The sequence below is a fragment of the Corvus brachyrhynchos genome, unplaced genomic scaffold, assembly GCF_000691975.1.
Source record: "Corvus brachyrhynchos isolate BGI_N302 unplaced genomic scaffold, ASM69197v1 scaffold467, whole genome shotgun sequence".
Taxonomy (NCBI): domain Eukaryota; kingdom Metazoa; phylum Chordata; class Aves; order Passeriformes; family Corvidae; genus Corvus; species Corvus brachyrhynchos.
Window position 1 is genome coordinate 2,940,158 of NW_008239309.1, and position 19,807 is coordinate 2,959,964.

The 19,807-nt window shown below is 37.1% G+C and overlaps 1 protein-coding gene across 1 annotated transcript in view; it reads left to right on the forward strand.

Moving 5' to 3' along the window:
* The window catches only part of SMARCA2 (SWI/SNF related, matrix associated, actin dependent regulator of chromatin, subfamily a, member 2), a 119,227-nt gene extending 99,626 nt beyond the window's left edge, over positions 1–19,601 (forward strand). Inside the window, exons 32-36 of the mRNA XM_017740656.1 lie at positions 11,257–11,362; positions 12,628–12,729; positions 16,703–16,835; positions 17,922–18,064; positions 18,702–19,601. Of these exons, the coding sequence (XP_017596145.1) occupies positions 11,257–11,362; positions 12,628–12,729; positions 16,703–16,835; positions 17,922–18,064; positions 18,702–18,737 (520 nt within the window). The 3' untranslated portion in view covers positions 18,738–19,601. The remainder of the gene's footprint in view (positions 1–11,256; positions 11,363–12,627; positions 12,730–16,702; positions 16,836–17,921; positions 18,065–18,701) is intronic.
* The last annotated feature ends 206 nt before the right edge of the window (positions 19,602–19,807 follow it).

Consider the following 19,807-nt stretch of genomic DNA (forward strand, 5'->3'; position numbering starts at 1 on the left):
TTTTATAATGGCTTCATTTTTTTCAGTCTTTAGAAAGACTTGCTGACATGGCTTTTCTGAAAAGTAATTCCTCTTAGGACCTGATCCTGAAAGTCTCACACTTCATAGGGGTTTTTTTTAACACCCATCTGATAGAAAATTGTTGAAACACAATTTTAAAAAGTAAGAAAAAAGTAAGCATAGAGCTCTTGCTTAGGTATGAAGTCATTCTGCTCAGGATATGTACTTAAGAAAATACAGCTTGAGCAGGGTTTTCCTTCAATTTAGTGGTGCAGCATGTGTTGAAATTAATCTTTTCAAAGACATGGCTACAGATTTATTAATTCAAGTTTACATGGGTCTCACAATGAAAGACTGAAAGACTGCCCAGAATGTTCAGGGCTCATATCATGAGCATCAGAGCTGCCAAAAGAAAAAATACAGAAATACTGAAAATATGTTGTCCACATGAGAGATGGAAGCCTGTTTGTCAAGAAAACCCCATTTTCAGCATAAAAATATGCTAAATATTTGGCCTTTAGGAAAAAAGTATTCCTTCTGATGGAAATGTTATCTGAAGACTTCGGTTTTGCATATTTTCAAACCGCAAATCACCTATGCTTCATGAGCAAGAAATAGAGAATTAATTAATAATGCCTTTGAATCAGACTTGATTGCAAACATTGTATTTTAACTCAGTTTGTATCTGCCAAAAATCAGTAAAGCCTTCTTGTGTGTTTATCCCTTCTTTGCTGTACATTGAATTACTTAGATCATATAAGCACCTATTATAAACTAAGTTAATACTAAATGCATTCAGAGAAAGTCCGGAAGTACTTGCTCGGTGACCTGCACCTAGGTGTAACAATATATTTTTTGCCTGTAAACAACTTTCAGTCTGTGACTTTTAATGGCAGCTTGAACGCTGCCTTTTTTTGGAGTTACTGTTCTGGCTCTGCCTGTACAAGGGTAGTTTGGGTGGTACTTGGTAAAGCACACACTGCTGTGATCCATGATTTTTTTTGCACATAACTGTTAAAAGAACCATTCTGTGATCTGTGGGGTCTTTCTAGAGTACATCAAAAGGTATTTTATTGCATCACAACAGCATTCATAGCAACAAACAGGATAAGCAGCAAGCTGACTACAATCTCAGTATATTTAGCTTGCCATGACTCTCAGCCAAGAGAATAGCTGAGAAGGGAGAAGTGTTTAAGTTCACGTGTTCCAGTCAGGGCTGCAAGGAAGCATCTCTGCCTTTTAGATCCTTGGCCTTGAAACTTCTCCTGAAGCCAAGCACTTCTGATCAGGGTATCTCTCACTTTTAAAATAGCAAACAAAGTTGCTTCTGCTGGTCTCTAGTAGGGGATAGCTACTGATTGTAACTGATAGCTTCTGGGGAGGTTAAGGTTTTTTACCTGATGTTCATGCCCCAGGAAGTTCCTATCTGATTTCTGTCAAAAAAAGTTAACAACTGAGCTATTATGTTGTGACAAGGCATAGTGTTTCCTCTCCCAGGAGCCCACATTTATGCAAGACAGAACTGGTTCCCAATTTAAAAAGTGTATGGAGCTCTATTCCATAAGGAATTAAAAATGTGTCTTGAACTGAGCTCTTCAGTGCTTTTAAGTTATACGGAGGAGTTCCAAGTTTCTGCATTCTGATTTTTTTGTGAGCTAGCATCAAACCACCCAATACTATGAAAGAACAGAATTACAAGTTTAGGCATCAAGAAACTTTAATATCTTAAAATATTTGGGGTTAACTTTGCTCTAGAGTTCAATTAATACTTTCAGGATTTGCAGCTTTAGAATTAAGTGGCGTTGGAACCCTTCAGCTTTGTTGGGGGTTCATGTTTGTTCAGCTCTGGGCTTTTGTGTGTGTGAAGGCAATTGGGGCAAGTATAGAGGGACAGGTTAATTGGAAGAAAAGTAGGCCATGAGTTTCATCTGGGGAAAAAAAAGGGTTTTCATGTATTTAGTATTTGAATGCTTGAAATCATCTTTGTCTTTAGCTTAAATTTTCAGTGCTAAGAGATGCTTCATTTTTTCTTTATGATAAGTCCAGAGGGCTCATCCAGACCATGGAGAACTGATTGTGTCCCAAAAGGTGGTCAGGTGATACCCATCCAAAATCATACTGAGTTAGGCCTGAGTTACTTTGTCAAAGCCAATCCTTCAAAACTTAATAAGTTTTGTGCAGTTTAAAGGGCAGCATGAAAAAAAGTAAAAAGAATACATTACTAAACTAATACGTCTTTGAGCCGTTTTTTTCATATTTTCCCTTGCTTTTGAGAAGAGTTGCTTGTAAATACAGAACCACTTTTCTGTTCTTATTAACGCTTTAAAAAAAAAAACAAAAACCAAAAAAACCCATAAAATCCATGGTGCTCACAAAAATCTAAAATGCTAGTTGGCTGCTTTTCTGTGGTGACACTGCCTAATGTTGATGCAGGGAAGGATTCTCCAAGTGCTTTCCTAACTGTCTAGTACTTGACTTCAGTTGTAAGCATCTGGTGACAAGGACCATCCTTTCCTTCCTTATGTAAAAAACATCCATCAAAATTGACTGGGTTATCTATGTCAAGGAAAGCTAAAGATTTCAATACAAACAATAAGCTCTAGTAAATAGTAATTGCACAGTTCCAACTTAAACGTGAAGATCAAAACTAGTTTAAACAGACATATTGGCAATATTTGAGGTAAATTTTCAGTGTGGAGAAGTGCAACATATGATTCTCTAAAAAGGAAGTCCAGAGGTAGTTATCCCAGTACTTGTAAACCTCAGTTAAAGTACTCCATGCAAGAAACTGGAAGTTTCTTGTCTGCTGTTTATCTCTGTCAAGTCCTTAGTGCAATTCCAACCTTTTGATTTAGATTTTTCTCTTTTATGCAGTACAGTTTAGCAATCCTCCAATTTCCTTTTATTCCCATTGTGAATCCCAATGTGATGCTGATTTTAATGAAACATTCCATTGACAATAAGTTTAATAATTCTTAGAGACAAATTTACAAGTGAAAGCTGATTTTCTTTGGATATTTCTAGAGAGCTGGAAACACACTGGAGGAGAAAAAACTGCAGTAAGATTTGACTTGACTGGCAGGCAGCATTAATTTCCTGAAATTAGGGTATCTGGGGTGTGTCCAATATAGCAAAGAAAATAGTTAAAAAAAGAGAAAAAGGACGAAGATGGAAGACACTGAGAATGTTCAGCTTGGACTGCTTGAATGCCTTTGGTGTGAGAGTTGTTGAGGTTTTTTGTCAAGTTGACAGTACTTGATTCTTGCAGCCTCTTTTGCATTGGATTCCAGTACTGGGTGATGTGCTTCAAGATTTTCTTCATATTGATAGGCATTTCTTTATCTTATCTTCATATTTATCTTTGTTAAACTGGAAACAGATAGCTGATATCTCAATCTGAAGAACTGTGGGGTACATGCTCCAAATCATTAAGTAAAAATTACGGTTGAATTCACTACTCCCTTTTTAAACAGCACCTGTGCTCTCATTACTCAGCTTTCAGTATCAAACTGTAAACATGTAGTGGTACTATAGATGCAGATCCTTTTTTACTCTTCTACACTGCTTTGCCATCACAGGGAAAGCTGAATTAATCTAGGTTTCATCCATACTGGTTTAAAATGGAGAACAGATCTTTAATGAAGCAAAAGCAGGAGAGAAAAGATGGTCAGAATCCTCTGAGTTCTAGTCATCTGATCTAGTGAAAGATGTTCCTGCCCACCCATGGCAGAGAAGTTGAACTAGCTTATCTTCAAAGGTCATTTCTGAACCAAACCGTTCTATGATTCTATGATTTTGCTAAAGTATTTTTTAGGGTACCACAGGAACATTATAAGCTAATATGAAAGAAAGAGGAGATCTAATATCTCATTAATCTGAGTCAAAAGAAGTAAAAATATCTAATTGAAGCCACTGTTGAAAAAGGAACTGCTAAACTGGAAAGAAGATAACAAAAAATTTCTTGGAGAATTTGTGTTGGCGTAGATCACAATATATTTATGATAACGTAGTAAAAATGAGCAGTGTCCTGGCCAAAATTAAAACATCAGTAGTGGTGTGATAATCACAGCAGACTGGACACAGTTAGGTCTGGAGTAAAAGAAACGGCATGAAGTAAAGTACCTCAGAGTGCATTATATGGTACTCACAGACCAAAAATAAGAAACTTTTCTTCTGATTCAGGTGTCAGTTCAAGTAGAACTGACAGAAAAAGAATTACCTGGGCAGAGAAATTATTGATTAAAACCAACTATGATCCATCAATATTGTCCAGACATAAGAAAACAGGAGCCTTACTGTGATGCTGTGTGGATGTGGATGCCTTACTGTGTGGATGTGGAAATATTCATTATGGGTGTATGTCATTACATGTGATACTGTTAATGCTTCTGAGTTGCTGTATATAGTACTTGAATGCTTTTCCATTCAAAAAAGATTAGTTTACACTGAGACAAGTGTAAATAATTATTTCAGTAATAAGTAGCATGGGAGAGCTTTACAGGAGCAAACAGGTTGGTTTGTTTATCCAGTCTTGAGAGGGTAAGATGATTGCTCTTAATAAATTCACCTGGGAAAGAAGGGAAGCATAAACACAGGAAGTGTAGAAACACGTAAAAATACAAGATGGTGATCACAAGGTTATACGACTGGAAGCATTTATTAAATCACACAAGTTTTAATTAAGAGTTTCTGTAATCTTTCCATATGGAATAGTAGGACAGAAATAACTAGATAGATTTGGCCTTCGTTCCTTGATTTAAAAAGTTCTATGTGATAAACCAAGACCCTAGATTCAGGGACCTGGAAACATATTTCCAGTTACACATTGATCCTGTTTCTCCCAAGTAAAGTATATGCATCATCTTTGCAGACTCCATTTGCAGTGCATATTAATCTGAGATTTTGTTGCAATTACTTATTAAACTAAGATTTAAGTGCCTTTACACCCTTGTACCTTGTTCTAACCTTGCAGTGTAAAACACCTGTTTAGAAGAGAGCAAGTTGCAATTCATCAGTCTGACATTATTGTCACACATTTTTCTAGTTCCCAGTCTTTTATTTTGTCTTGCTTTCCCTCTAAAATTAGGAATACCCATAGAAATGAATGTCATAGAATCGTATGTTATGTATGTTATGTTTTCACTACACAAAACCAAAGAACCACAGAATGGGTCAGTTTGGGTGGGACTACAGCAGATCATCTGGTTTAACCTCCCTGCTCAGACAGGGTCATCCCAGAGCATACGGTACAGGGTTGCTCCCAACATTTCTTGAATATCCACAGTGAGAGAAACTCCACAGCCTCTCTGGGCAATCTGTTCCAGTGCGTGGTCACCCGCACAGTAAAGCAGTTCTTCCTCAGGTTGAGGTGAAAGTTCCTGTGCATTGGTATCTGCATGTTCTTTCTCATCCTATTGCTTGGCACCATCAAATCAGTTTGGCGCACAAAAAGTAGTTTGTATGTGCACTTAAAATGCTTTAGCCTTTTGAAAGAAGGGGCAGTTTTATTGCTGATAGAAATTCTTGTCAGAAAATTCAGAATAAGGAATTTTTATGCCAGATTTGAGCCCTAGCTGCTGATCTGCATCATACGCATGCAGGCTTAAAAATTATATTTTTCCCCTTGTGATGGTTTTTCTTTATGGTTTATTTCAGAGGAAGACAAGCTGTAAGTTTAGCTTTCTTTTCCTGATGGTTAAAATTAAGTAGAGAAAATGAATCATACTTTATTCTGGCAGGATTAGGGAAATGATTGTCCCTCTGTAATCAGCACTGGTGAGGCCACACCTGAAATCCTGTGTTTTGGGCCCCTCACTCCTAGAAGGATACTGAAGTGCTGGAGTATGTCCACTACCATGAGAAGGGTAATGGAGCTGGTGGAGAGTCTGGAGCACAAGTCCTATAAGGAGCAGCTGAGGAAGTTGGGGTTTTTTAGCCAGGAGAAAAGGAGTCTCAGAGGAGAAGTTACTGCTTTCTACAACTGCTCCCTGAAAGAGGTTCAGCCTCTTCTCCTTGGTAACAAGTAACAGAACAAGGGGAAATGGCCTCAAGTTGCTCCAGGGGAGATTCAGACTGGATATTGGGAAAAACTGCATTGAAACAGTGCTCAGTCATTGGACCAGGCTGCCCAGGGAAGTGGTAGAATCACCGTCCCCAAGGTGTTGAAAAGGTGTGAGGATGTGACACTTACTGGTAGACTTGGAAGTGCTGGGTTAATGGTTGGACTGGATGATATTATAGGTCTTTTCCAACCTAAATAATTCTATGATTCTGTCATTCATACCTTGTAATCCTTCAACTTCCTTACAAACCCACTGTTTACTTCTGCTTTGCGTCAGAATATAGTGTTTCCTGTCTGGGTTCCAGTTTGATACTACCACTAGTTTGCATTAACTTTGCATAAATAGCAACAGCTGAATTCAGGGGTCCTAGGATGCTGATAGGTCTGTTCCATACAGTGATTTCATTTGTTTCTCCACCTTCCATCTGATCTGTTAATAGATTTAAGGTAAGGACTTGCATAGTGTACCAATTAACTTCACAAAGTCTCCTCCTGGTATCATGTAGCTGTTTACTACATTCTAATAAGGATATAAAAAATTGAAGGGTGAAGTTTGTGTGTCTTTTTCCTGCTTGGCAAGAGACTACTCCTGTCTGTGGTGTTTAGCATTTTGTTCACTGCATCATTAAAGCCAACATGTTGAAATTTGTGCCCATAGTACTCTTAATTTTGATGACATAGCTCAAGGTGAAATGGATTTTATTCAGTCTTTTCAGCTGTTTTCTTAAGTTGCCGGTTTTTAGCTGTTGTAAAATGGTGAGTAACGCAATTAGCCATTACTGATCTAACTGTTGGTAATTAATTATGCCAGCTGATACTCTTGGGTATTCAAACACACAGAGTAAGTAATTCTTACTTATATCCAAGCCCTAGTTATGGAGTATGTAGCCATATGTCAAACGCGGGAGTTACATATTTAACTATTTTTACCCACTTCCATTTCAGTGGTGGAGACAGGTTTACCATGTACTACTGTAGTCAGTTCCAAAAAGGAGCCATTAAGCACTGATGAAAATTAATCATGTCCCTACATAGCTGAGTTACTGTTGAAAGTCACTATGCCAGCTCTTGTCATTCTCCTCCCCCACACTTGCTTTTCTTTTAAATACCATCTTTGTTAGTTGCATTTGATTCAAAGTTGTAGTTTTCAAGCCGTGGTTCTGTTTGTGAGCACTCTGACTTGGGCAAGCATGAAGGACTCTTCATTCTACCCACTCTAAATTTACTTTCATTATTTGTTAAACGTTTGAAATTTGCCAGAAATACGAGAACATCTTGCAGTTTCAGCTTCATAGTTACCTCGCCTTTTGAAATCAAAGGAGAGAGTCTTGGTAGTAATATACTTTTAACGGGCCTGTGCCAGCTGTCAAACAAATAGAAAAGGAGCCTCATACAAACGAGGTTCCTGCATTTAATTTCACCAAAGACAATACTGACTAAAAGGGTGGAATTGTATGCTTGTATGCACCTTGTAAGCAGTTTGACAGAAATGAAAGAAAATTAGAAACATTGCACACAAATATTTTTCTGAGCAAAACCATTTTTTAAATAAGCAGTATTTCTTAATGCTTTTTTAACTTGTGCAGCATTCAAGTGTTTTTAATGTGAGCACACATGGGACTAGCATGTTGAGCTGATGCAGTAGCAGTGAACTGTCACTCACAGTTCTTTCACAGTCAGATCTTTTAATTTATTCTGCTCCTTCTTCCTTTCAGCACGTAGCCTGCTAGTTGCTAGGCAACCATAAGTGATTTTTTTACTGCGCATGATTTTTATGTGGTAGTTGTTGTGGTTATTATTTTCTAATAAATGGGCAAAAGGATTAAAATCAGAGTTGCATTAATAATTACTACTTTTCTCTTACTGTATCCACAACACAGCAATTTGAGATTGTTAGAAAAGATTACATTCATTTATAGTATGGATGCACATGTACAAAAGGAGTGCAAGATAGTACTTCTTTGTGTAGGTTCTATAAAAATGATAGAATAAGCTGTTATTGATCTGAGTAGACAAAATCAGGCTGTAGTCTTCTGTCATATCCTTAATGCTTTTTTTTAATGGCCTTAAATGATTTTAGTAATTAATTACATCAAGCAAAAGCTTAAGGGTTTTCTATGGCATTCTTTAGTTTAATAGAATAGTGTGAACAAATCACAGTTGGCTGTTTTTGCACCTGGAAAATAGAATATTTCTGTTCAATAGTTTATGAGTTGTATTTTTAATATGAAATACCATATAAGGGTGGGTGTGTTGGTGTAAAAAAGAGAAAAAAATACAGCCATGAGATTAAAAGCTATAGTCATCAGGAGCTGTTTCAGTAGGACAAATAGGCTAAACATGTTTTAAAATTTGATCAGAATTTATTGGTGTCTGTTTCCTTTTTAATGAAGTGTTTCTATTCAGTATTAAACTCTGAAGCACAGCTGAGGATACCCCAGCATCAGTGGTTCAGTAATTTTACTCAAATAGAGATTTCTGTTAAGGCTGCTGAAATTAAAACACAGCAGTGATAGTCCTTCTGTACAGCTAATCCACATTCATACTGTACCAAGGTGCAGGTAGGTAAAGTTACAGTGTGCCATGTAATGGTGCAACAGGATACTGCTTTGTTTTGCTTTGCTTTTTCTCAGGATCAGTGCCTTGCTTGTATAAGGTGGGCACTGATCACTTAATGAATAGTTGAATTCCCCCTGGGCTTCTTTATAATGCCCCTAAGGAGTCCAAATGTTTTGCAGATGCAAAACTCCTTTATAGCATTTTATTCTCATTTTATAAAAGGGGAATATAAACTTAGATTTTAAGATACCATTTGGGCCTCAGAGATCCAATTGCTGGTTTTCATAGTGTTGTGTATGTTCAGAAGAAATTCCATGGATCTCAGGTGCAGCTGTTACTGCTCAACACTTCCTTCTATGATCAAAACAAAAAAGAAAATGAAGTCCTCAATTTTCAAAGAAATAGAAACACTCATTAGTTTAGTCAGTTGTATAGAATGTATTTAATGCATTGCTTTTCTTGTATTGCTTCCAGTTTCACTTTGTGAGGGTAGTCTGTGATGCAGACAGGTTCTGTCATGCAGCATGACACAGGCACACAGGTCAAGAACAAGATTGGTGCCTTTAAATCCATTGTATAACCACTTGGATGGGGAAAGTATGAAAGTAATGAATTTGTGAGTCCATACCAAAGGAGATAGCAGGTACAGTGGCCAGAATTTCACAGTTACTTGCTGGCAGGAGGGAAATTTTAAGACTTGGCTGTGAACAGCTACCTGGCCATTTTATGCTTGCTTCTATTTTAGTAACAGGATGCTTCCCAAATGAATTAGATCTGTTGGGTGAAGTTGCTAGTAGCTGCTGCCGAGGTGCCAGTGGTCTCTGTGAGTGTCTATCCCAACAGCTGTATAGAGTAGATAGATTTCACTGTCCTCTCCTGCAACAGGGATGCACCGTACGCCCACTGCCTTGCCTCACCTGCAGCGACCGTGCCCAGGAGCGCACTCAGGCATGTGCCACAACCTTGCCGAGACCAAGGAGGCATCTTGGCAGCTACTGCTGAGCAGGCAAGGGCTGCTGCTGCTGCTGCAAGTCAGACACAAATGTATGGGATGAGACAGAGGCTTTTGGTTTCTATGTCTGCATTGAATGAAAAAATACTCTAGCTGCCAGTTGGTCCCAAGATTTTGGTAGAACAATGCTGATTAGTAGTCTGCAGGTAGAGTATTTAGATTATCATCCTCTGTGATGGAAGGAACAGCATTGTCCCAGGACCAAAATGAGAACAACAAAAAATTGTGCATTAGGTGAGCACCAGATACCTAGGAAGTGAGGAAAATCTCTTTATTCCTGCTTGTTCATTAATCTGTCAGGTCCATGAGAAAGATTGTACCTTCTCCAATTCTGATGTTATTTCAGGCATTAAGAAATGCATGCTGTATAGTAAGCATTTGTTACTTCCATAAAGGTCAGAGGTGTTGCCATCTTTTTGCTTTTTATCATCCTTTTTCTCCATTGCAGAATTCCTTTAGTTAACCTGCAATTCCGTTTTAGTTTAAAGTGTCTGATAAGGTCCTGCACCACTCTGGAGGGTGGCTGCAAGAGAAAGCTCAGGTGGATACCCGAACTTGGTAGCCTTCTTGCCCAACTCCTGTGGAGTTTGGTGTTCCTGAGATACTGTCTGAAAATTCAGCTGAGAAAGCAGGGCATTTCTGGAGTAGCTGTGAGAGAAGGAAGCGTGTGAATTGCACTGAGAAATGCTTGTGAATGCTGTGTGCAGTTCTTCACAGGAGAGCTCTTTTCTGCTACTCAGTGAGAAAAATTGGGGGGAAAAGAAAACCAAAAACAAACACAAAAACAACTAAGCCCACAAGTGTCATCAGCACATTTCCTCTCGAGGTGACTTACAGCCACGTATTATTTGCAAAATGACAGGTAAGAAGATTTTAAAAAGATTTCAATATGAAAGTGTTAAAATAGCTATTAAAAAAGGATAAACAATGGGAACGTATGGGAATCTTAGAAAATTCGGATTCCTCTACGTTATAGGCAGTGTTCTGAGAGTATAAAAGTTTTATAGATAATATATCACTTTGTTTCAAATGAATGAAGAAGTACAATTGGCAGTAGTGTTTTTCAATATAGTTGGAATGATCTTCCCAGAAACCCAACAGTCATTAATAGAAGTTACTCATTTTTTGTTGTTCTAACATCAAGTTAGTCTAATAGCAGTCAGCATATAGTATAATGGCAATCAGTATGGTTTGCTATAATGAGGAGTTACAAGATCAACTACATAGTGATCAAGAAGAAGATGACAAGAGTGACAGAAGGGAGACTTGCTAAAAATCACTGAACAAAATTAAGGAAACAGTAAGAGTGTACTCAGCAAAAGACTGTGGAAATCAGATGCAAATCCTGATTCTTCTTTCATAAAGCCTCTTATACATATTCATCTCTAATGATGTTAGATGTGAATGACGTATTTATGATACGTTATGACAACAGTTTCAAATTTAAAATTGTAAGTTAATTATTGGTACCAAATTTAAAAACCAGGGTTCCGTTTCTAATTCTTTGAAAGAATAACTGTGATTTTATTTTATTATTTTAATTTTTCCTTATTAGATTGTGCATGTGTGTTTTGTGAGAAAGTTGTAGTCGTTCTTTTCATTATGGCTTTGTTTTTCTCAATAGTTCAGGACGGCAGCTAAGTGAAGTTTTCATTCAGCTCCCATCTAGGAAAGAACTACCAGAGTATTACGAATTGATTAGGAAACCAGTGGACTTCAAAAAAATAAAGGTAAGGAATGAAGGAATTTTGGAAGTGGAGATCCTTCCATTTCTTTTTGCTTTACGCAGGGGTGAGCATAAAGCTGTTTTTAAAATAACAATATGAATATTTCATGCACCTGTATTGGTGGAGTAGATTTTAAACATTGTCACACACCTTGTAAGTAATTTTGTTTAGTGTATATTGCCGTATATCACTGTAATTTCAAGGTCAAATCAAACTATAGTAGTGTGACATGAATGACACGCTCAGAAATGACATCTCGGTGCCTTTTTTTGCAAAGACCTAATAGTGAATCTGTCAAGAGCTCTGGTAAAAAACACACTGTTTGCAAAGATTTAATAATTCTAGGGCAATATAGCTATCCCTACCTTTAAAATCATAGAACCATAAATATCCTGGGTTGGAGGGGACGAACACATATCATCAAGTTCAACTCCTGGCTCTGCACAGGACACCCCAAGAATCACACCAGTGCCTAAGAGTGATGTCCAAACACTTCTTGGACTCTGTCAGGCTGGTGCTGTGTCCCCTGCCCTGGGAAGCCTCTTCTAGTGCCCAGCCACCCTCTGGGGGAAGAAACTTTTCCTGATACCCAGCCTAAACCTCCCCTGACACAACTTCAGGCCATTCCCTCAGGTCCTGTCGCTGTCAGGACAGGAGAAGAAAGTGCAGCGATCAGTGAGAGAGAGAGATCAGTGCCTGCCCCTGCTCTTCCTCTCATGAGGAAGCTGTAACTGCAATGAGTTCCACTCAAATCTGCTCCTCTCCAGGCTAAACAAACCAAATTAACTCAGCTGCTCCTTGTACAGCTTCCCCTCTAGACCCTAGCCTCATATCTTGGAAGAGCCAGGTCAGATCCAAACAGTGTTTGGTAGATGGGGTCTAGGTGGCATGTTGCACCTTAGGTGATGTTGTAATTCTGTATCTTTCACTTGTGTTACAGTTACTTTGTTTCTTTGCTGGAAAGACAAAACTGGAACTTCTTTTACCAAAAGAACTCTATTTCTCTTGCTTTTAACCCTTGCAGTTCACAAAGAAATTGCCTAATTTTTGCTGCTTTACCTTGATGCATTTTTTGAGTACTACATTAACAACATGGTTGAAGACTTTCTGTGTTTTAAACAGATCCTTATCTTGATGCTTAGGTAAATTTTTTTAAGAGAAAGCCTTTAATGTGTTGACTCATATTAATTCAGTGTCCTCTCTGCTGTTCTTCTTTCTGCACCACTGCCCATTAATACTTGTCTTCATTTCCTCAACAAATGCAACAGGAAAGAATTCGCAACCATAAATATCGGAGTCTTGGGGATTTGGAGAAAGATGTCATGTTGCTGTGTCACAATGCTCAGACATTCAACTTGGAGGGATCTCAGGTCTGAATGAGTCAATTTCTGTTGAACATACAGGTTTCGTCTATCTAATGTTTTCAGTGCTTGTTGATTATTATTTTTGTATATAAACTCTCTGTTTCAGATCTTACTTTGAGTAGAGAAAAATGTCCACATTCTTAGAATCCAGAATTCACTGGACACTGCTGCAGTGTGTATTTTCAGAAAAATTGGTTTTAATACTAAATCTGAGATCAGTTTTTTCTGATATGTGTGTACTTTAAAGCTGCAGTTAAGACTTTTTGAATCTCTGGTAAAAAGCAGTATGTGTAGAGTGATACATCAGTTTAGGTTTTCCACAGTGGATCACAGAAGGAGCAGATGTAACAGTATAGCTCTAGGACAGGATGTTGAGGAAATACATCATAGAAAACTCTTCAGTTCTGCTCATGGAAGATAAAAATTCAAGGTTGTTCATCAGTATATATAAAGCTTTTCATCCTCTGAAGCCTCTGGTTTTTAAAATTTTTTTATTGTTGAAAGGTCAGTGTCCATTTTAAGAGAAAGTAGTAATAAATCCCAGATGAGTCTCAGAGGCTTAGAAGGCAAACTCATCTCAAACAGATGTTTTGTACACACTGATGGGCTCAGAATTCAGAACAGGGTGCTGATCCAAAAGGAAATACTATGAAATCTTGATGATAGATAAGATAAGAAAGATAAGAGACCGATGAGAAAGTTGTCTCACAATACAGTGAAACACAGTCTTGGATGATTATTTTTACATATGAGGTCCAAAAAGTGTGATGCAAAAACAATATTCAGTCGAAACAGAGACCATGAAGACAGCTTCCATAACGTGCAAGAGATAAGAAAAGATGTTAATAGAAGCCTAAATAAAAGTAAGCTGAAGGATGCTGCTGCCAATAACAAATGTCTGCTTAAAATTTGTAAACATTAGTGATAACATTTAGCTAAACTGGAGAGTTTATGTTAAAATTCGAGAATTAAAAATGAGTATGGAATTAATTATGAAGAATTGTTGGATTCAGTTCATCATTTAGTGATTATTTTTGATATCAAGAGACAGAAAATGCTTTCTGTAATATGTACATGTGGTATTTTTACTGTCTTCAGTTATATGGAAACAACTACAAATAAATCAACTGAAAATACTTTTTGAAGTAAATTAATTATGTTAGAATGCTTAGGACAAAATTTTGCTACGTGTCCAGATGTAAATTTTCAGTTTACTGCTTATTCATATAGCAGTAAAACTGCTATAAGTATCTAAATATGACAAGACGGGGAAAAAAGTAAAGGAAAATTAATAACAAAAAGTATGACTGAAACTTCAGAAGATGGTAAGAATTCGTAGAGTAGATAAAAAGAGGTAAAGAAAAACCAGTATTGAAATGGGAAAAATAATGAAATCATCAGAATGACTCAACCTGCGTATGGAAAACTGGTCTCTTGTTAGGCAGAGGTGGTAGAATTGAGAGGAATAATCCTGAGTGGACAGAAGTGTTAGTAGATATTGCTACTCTGTTTGGAAATAACATGGCATGTATCAGTGTTGTAGTATTATTTTCTGTTCCAGAAATTAATTATTAATGACCAGACCTAATATTACTTTTTATAGCACGAAGCCCAAGTAATTTGTGTCTAAGATTTTTCTTTTTTTTTTTTTTTCCTGTGAAGTTCTCACACCATTCATTTTGATTTCCCCTGAGCTGCAGGATACTTCTGCAGTAGTCCTCCAGTTTTCCAGGCCTCCTTGCTACCATGTGTTCTTTGTTACAGTTCTGGTATAGCTTTGCTCTGACATACCAATTGACTTCAGTAAATTAGGTTACTTGTGTGTGCACTCAGAATGAAAGGGCTAATTCAGGTTGTTGTTTAAGCACACAGTGACTTCAGGTGTTCTCTTAGTGTGGTGCATGCTGCTTTTCCTTGGAGCAAAGCAGTTCCATCTGAGATGGAAGCTTGTTCAGGGTTTTCAGGGATAGAATGACTTTGTGTGTTAAGGCTTTTGTCCTCAATGTTTTGGAAAGCTTACCATGTTGTAATGGTGAAATGACACACAGACGTACAGGGTTAAAAATGCCATGTCAAACAGAAGATTTCTCATTAATGTTGTCATTTGTTGAGAAGTTCTTTTGTTGTTACTTCTCCCTTTTTGAAGAAAGTTCTACTGTCATTGTTGCTTGGTTTTTTGAAACCTGTTAGAATTGGGTTTTTGTCAAAATAATAACATTTCTATTTGCACAGCTTTTCATGAAGCAGTCCTGTGGATTTTTTTGTGTATCAAAATAGATATGAATATTACAAGTAATTCCACATAAAGAAGGTTAAAACAATTTTTGAAACCCCTGTGTTTCATTGGGAAACTCTGAAAGTCTGGGTCACATTGATGCCCTAACTATGTAGTACCCAGCATTAAAAAAAAAAAATTTTGTACAGGTCTTTAATTCTTTTTGTCTTAGAATAGTGAGAGTGAGAAAAAACAGAAGGTTAGTTGAAAGAGCCATTCCTAAGAACAATTGAATAAGCTAGGCTTATTTATAGGAAAAATGAATAGTTCTCAGGAGGAACTTGGCAGGTTCTATCAATAACTGACTTGAAAAGAAGTAGCTATAAGAGAAAGTCAATTGTTATTTGACTTTAAGGAAGCAAGTTCTGGTGTCTCACAGCTCTCTAATGTTATAAGACAGGAGAGCAACCTTTTCAAAACATTCATGATTATTTTTTATAGATAATAGATATAAAAAATTTTACCATGATTGAGAGCAGTCAAACATCTCATAACAAAAAGCACAGAGGAACTTACAGAATGGGGAACAATCCACAGTGAGAGGCAGTCTTTCAAAAAAAGCACTTGGTGGTCAAGTGAAAAAAGTAGGAACTGGATATTTCATGTTAGGTATTCTGAAGAAACTTTTTCTAATTCAGTTTGTCGAACCCACGAAGTATTAGAGCAATTTTACCATGTTTAGTGTACAGATTGCATAATGGCAGCCAAAAATCCTTCCATTATCTTTTTCACAAATACCTAGCATCCCCTTATACAAGAAAGTGTATTTAGGCAGAAGAGTAGAATGGCAGACAGCCAGGGTAGATGATGATGATGATGATGATGATGATGATGATGATGATGATGATAAAATCAAATGCAGTCTGTGACTCTGTACTTTTCTGGTGATTATTCTTAATTGTTTAGTGCTGAATTGTCCAGTGCTTGTTTTCTGACATTTTACAAAACAAACTGCACAAGATTATTTGTTCACATGATGGCAAAGAACCAGATACTCGGCAACACAAGATTTTTACTGTGTTAATCTAAGAAATGTGTTACAAGCCAGAAGTAGTCACTCTTGAGAGTCCCCCCATGTTTGAGGTTAAAGAGAAAATCTGATGATTTATCCAAGATACTTTGGATACTACAGAATGTTTAAGAACACGTGTTCATTTTAGAGCAAGCCCTTATTTTTTTTCAGTCTTTTTAGATCTGAGAGGAAGGATGGGATGAGCTGCTTGAGATAAATTATTTTCCTTGTAGCCACTTTGGATTTCAGAAGAAAACTAAAGATAATTAAATGATGGCTAGCCATTTGTCATTATTAACTGTATTGCCAGACAATAAACCATGTTTTAATTAAGGTGTTTACTGCTGAAGTCTGTTCCTTTGGCAGATTTTCAAAGCTGTTGTGATCTGATGAAAATGCACTATAGTTCCTATGGTAGTAGAAATAATAAAAAAGCCACTAACTAGACATTTCAGATGTAATACATTGTAAGAGTTGTTTCTTTGCAGCTCACTACTGATAAATTTCTTCATTTAGAGCAGGAAGAATTAATGTTGGCATTTCTCGTACAATTCATGCAACAAACATTGTTACTTGGTATTTGAAAATGCCATATACTCTGTAGATTTGCACTGGAAATTAAAGTTTATTCTGTGAATTTTTGATCCTGCTTGACTTCATAGTTCTGACAGAGATTTGTACCTGTGCTGTAGATCTATGAGGATTCCATTGTTCTTCAGTCTGTGTTCAAAAGTGCACGACAGAAGATAGCCAAAGAAGAAGAAAGCGAGGATGAAAGCAATGATGATGAAGAAGAAGATGAAGAAGAAGAGTCAGAATCAGAATGTGAGTCCCCTGCTAGATACTGAATACTGGGGATAGAAGAGGAGGTTTTTCTGTTTCTGCATGGAAACTGGTTAAAAGGTTCTGTTTTCCATTGGTGGAAATAATTTCTTACTAAGTTTGCTTGGGTGTTAAAGTTGTTTTAGTCTTTCAGCTGGATGTTCTGGCTTACTTCTGCTTAAAATATTTTTAATCCAGAAGCAAATCACAGAGGTGCTTTGGGAGTGACCATAATTGTTTATCAGCCTTTCAGGGCCTGTTCATGTTGTTTGTAAATGGAAGCACCTGGAAAGGCTAGAGACAGTCTTTATCCACAGGTGGTCAACTTTTGCATGATGTGACATGCAAAGTTCGTTGTATGGTTAAGAACTAGATGATGTTGAAAATACTGTTCAGTGTGACAAGGACTAAGTGGAACTCTGTTTCAGAACACTCATTAAGTCCCTGCAGACTTGGAAACATGATGAAGTGGAAAAGGAGGGATTTCTTCATTGCACTTTGTGCCATCCAGTTCATCTACCCAAACTCCAGCTACCCTTTTTCTCTGGTTACAGATGCTGTAGTACGTGGCCCTGAGCTACCCTTCCAGGCGTGTCATATGTGTGTGCTATGCACGCAACTTTGGCAGGTCATTTGGAAATGAGTGGATATTCTGGAATCAAAGTAACATGGTCTTTAGAAACGTGTCAACTCAAAATTCGCCAGTAACCTCTACATAGCATTTCTGTGCTTCAAAATACAAAAAAAATAAAGTCTCTTTATACAAAGAGGGTAAGGAAGAAAATATTTTTAAATGTGTATCTTCTCACAGGACCATGTACCACCTGTAGACACCAGGCATTCTGAGAATGAAAAGAAGATGCACATGATCAGCTTAAAGTCAGTCTTCATAGTTTAATATGTATTATTGTTAAAACTATGAAAAAGTAGAGAAATAAAAGCAAATACCTCTTGTTTTGTTGTTCCACAGTCCATATAAAGTCAGAGGGGAATGTCTTTTCAGGCTGCTACCGGAGATGAATTTCTGTGAACGGAGACAGCATTGATAAGTGAATGTTACATTAATGTACGTTGTTAAACTTTTTGCAGCAAAATCAGTGAAAGTCAAAATCAAGTTAAATAAGAAGGATGAAAAAAGTCGGGAGAAAGGAAAAGGCAAGAAGAGGCAAAGCAGAGCAAAAGCCAAGCCTGTCGTGAGTGATGATGATAGTGATGAGGATCAAGATGAAAATGTAAGTTTTGTTCAGTGAGACTGTGGAAGTGGTTGCAGTGATTGCGTCTCTGCCTTGTCCTGCTTGCTGTCAGAATTCTCAACTATTCATGCTTAAGCCCATGTTTAACATGTCGTGATCATCCTGAGAGAATTGGGTGGGGGTGTTAACTGTATCTGAGTGTGCTTGGGAGATTTGGTTCCAGTGCTGGAAGACAAGAAGTCTAAGAAGTTTGGATCTTATTCTTTGAGCTGTTTGTACATTCATCGAACCTTTAAGTCTCATGGTCTGTTTGCTTTTGTCCACAGATGAAAAATTACAGCTTGATTATTTTTTACCTTTTTTTGGTGGGTGCTTCTACTATTGCAACAAATGAAAATAGATGTCTTCCCAGTTGTTTTTAAATGTCTGGATAGAAAGAAAGAGCTGGTGTTTCCTGACTCTCTGTCTTCCCTCTCTAAAGAAGTCTACAGCAATTAGATGAAATGTCATGAAAGAGAAATACTAGATAACACAGTACCTTTCTTCAGGCTATCTTGATTTATCAGTTTAATTGTCATATTTCTTCCTTGTACTTCCTTTTATTTTTCCTTCTTTAACAAATTCCACAGAATAGCTGGAAAGAATTTCTGACTTGTCTTGTGTCTCTTACCTCTAGGACCAGTCGGAAGCAAGCGGAAGTGATGATGAGTGATCCATAGGGTTTATTTTCTTGGCAGAACTGACCCCTTCCCCTTCTCTTCTCTTTTCTCCTATTTTACACCCAGTGAATTCTTTTTGTCAAATAGACATTGGGTTGTTTCTGTATTCTCATTCTCTATAAATTAGCTTTAGGTTAGTGCCAGACAAACATATGATATCATGGTGTAAAAAAGGAAAAAAAATGTAACATATTGTGACCAAATGGGCCTCAAAAAGCAACAACAAAGAAACCTTTTGAGGGAAAATGTGGGTTGTTAGTATATTTCTATGGGCTGGTTTTGACTTTGTAATGGTTTGATTGTGCCTGGTTTTATCATTTGATAAGGTTTTTTCAGTGGCATCAGAAAGACAACAAAAAAAAGGTCTTTTGTAGCATTGGTAACCAGGATAAGTCATTAAAAGCCACTGGTTATTTTATTTTTCATCAGGCAGTTTTCAAATTTTTTATTTGTCCTGTACTGATTTTTTACACTGTGGTACATATATGCAACTTTGTTTAATAGCTTACAAATGTTCAGTAGTTAGCTTTCATACACCTTGCCCCATATACGTTTTTCCACTTTACGCTTGATGATCTTCAGAAAAAGGCTTTTTGAATTGTATCAAATTTACGTCTACTGTGACCTTTGCTTAACTTTTTTTTCCTCTATTAAAAAGTTGGTTTTAAAAATGCTATTGAATATTGCAATCTATATAGTGTAACGTATGGCTTCTTTCATCAGACTGATCTTCTATGTTACCAATGTGGATTATCACCTTTTCCCTAAAGTGTACTTAATCTTTGCTTTCTTTGCACAATGTCTTTGGTTGCAAGTCATAAGCCTGAGGCAAATAAAATTCCAGTAATTTTGAAGAACGTGGTGTTGGTGTTTTCCTAATAAAGAAATAATTTAGTTCAATAAATGCGGCCTTGTGTTACAAGTTCCACAAAAATATTTTTATAGTAGCAATGAGAGGGCAGGAGTGTCTCCTGTAGAGAAGTCCACTGTGGTACTTCCACGGGTAGGAATTACCTAATTCTGTTCTGATGAAACTAAGCATTCCATTCAGTGGGAACAGAAC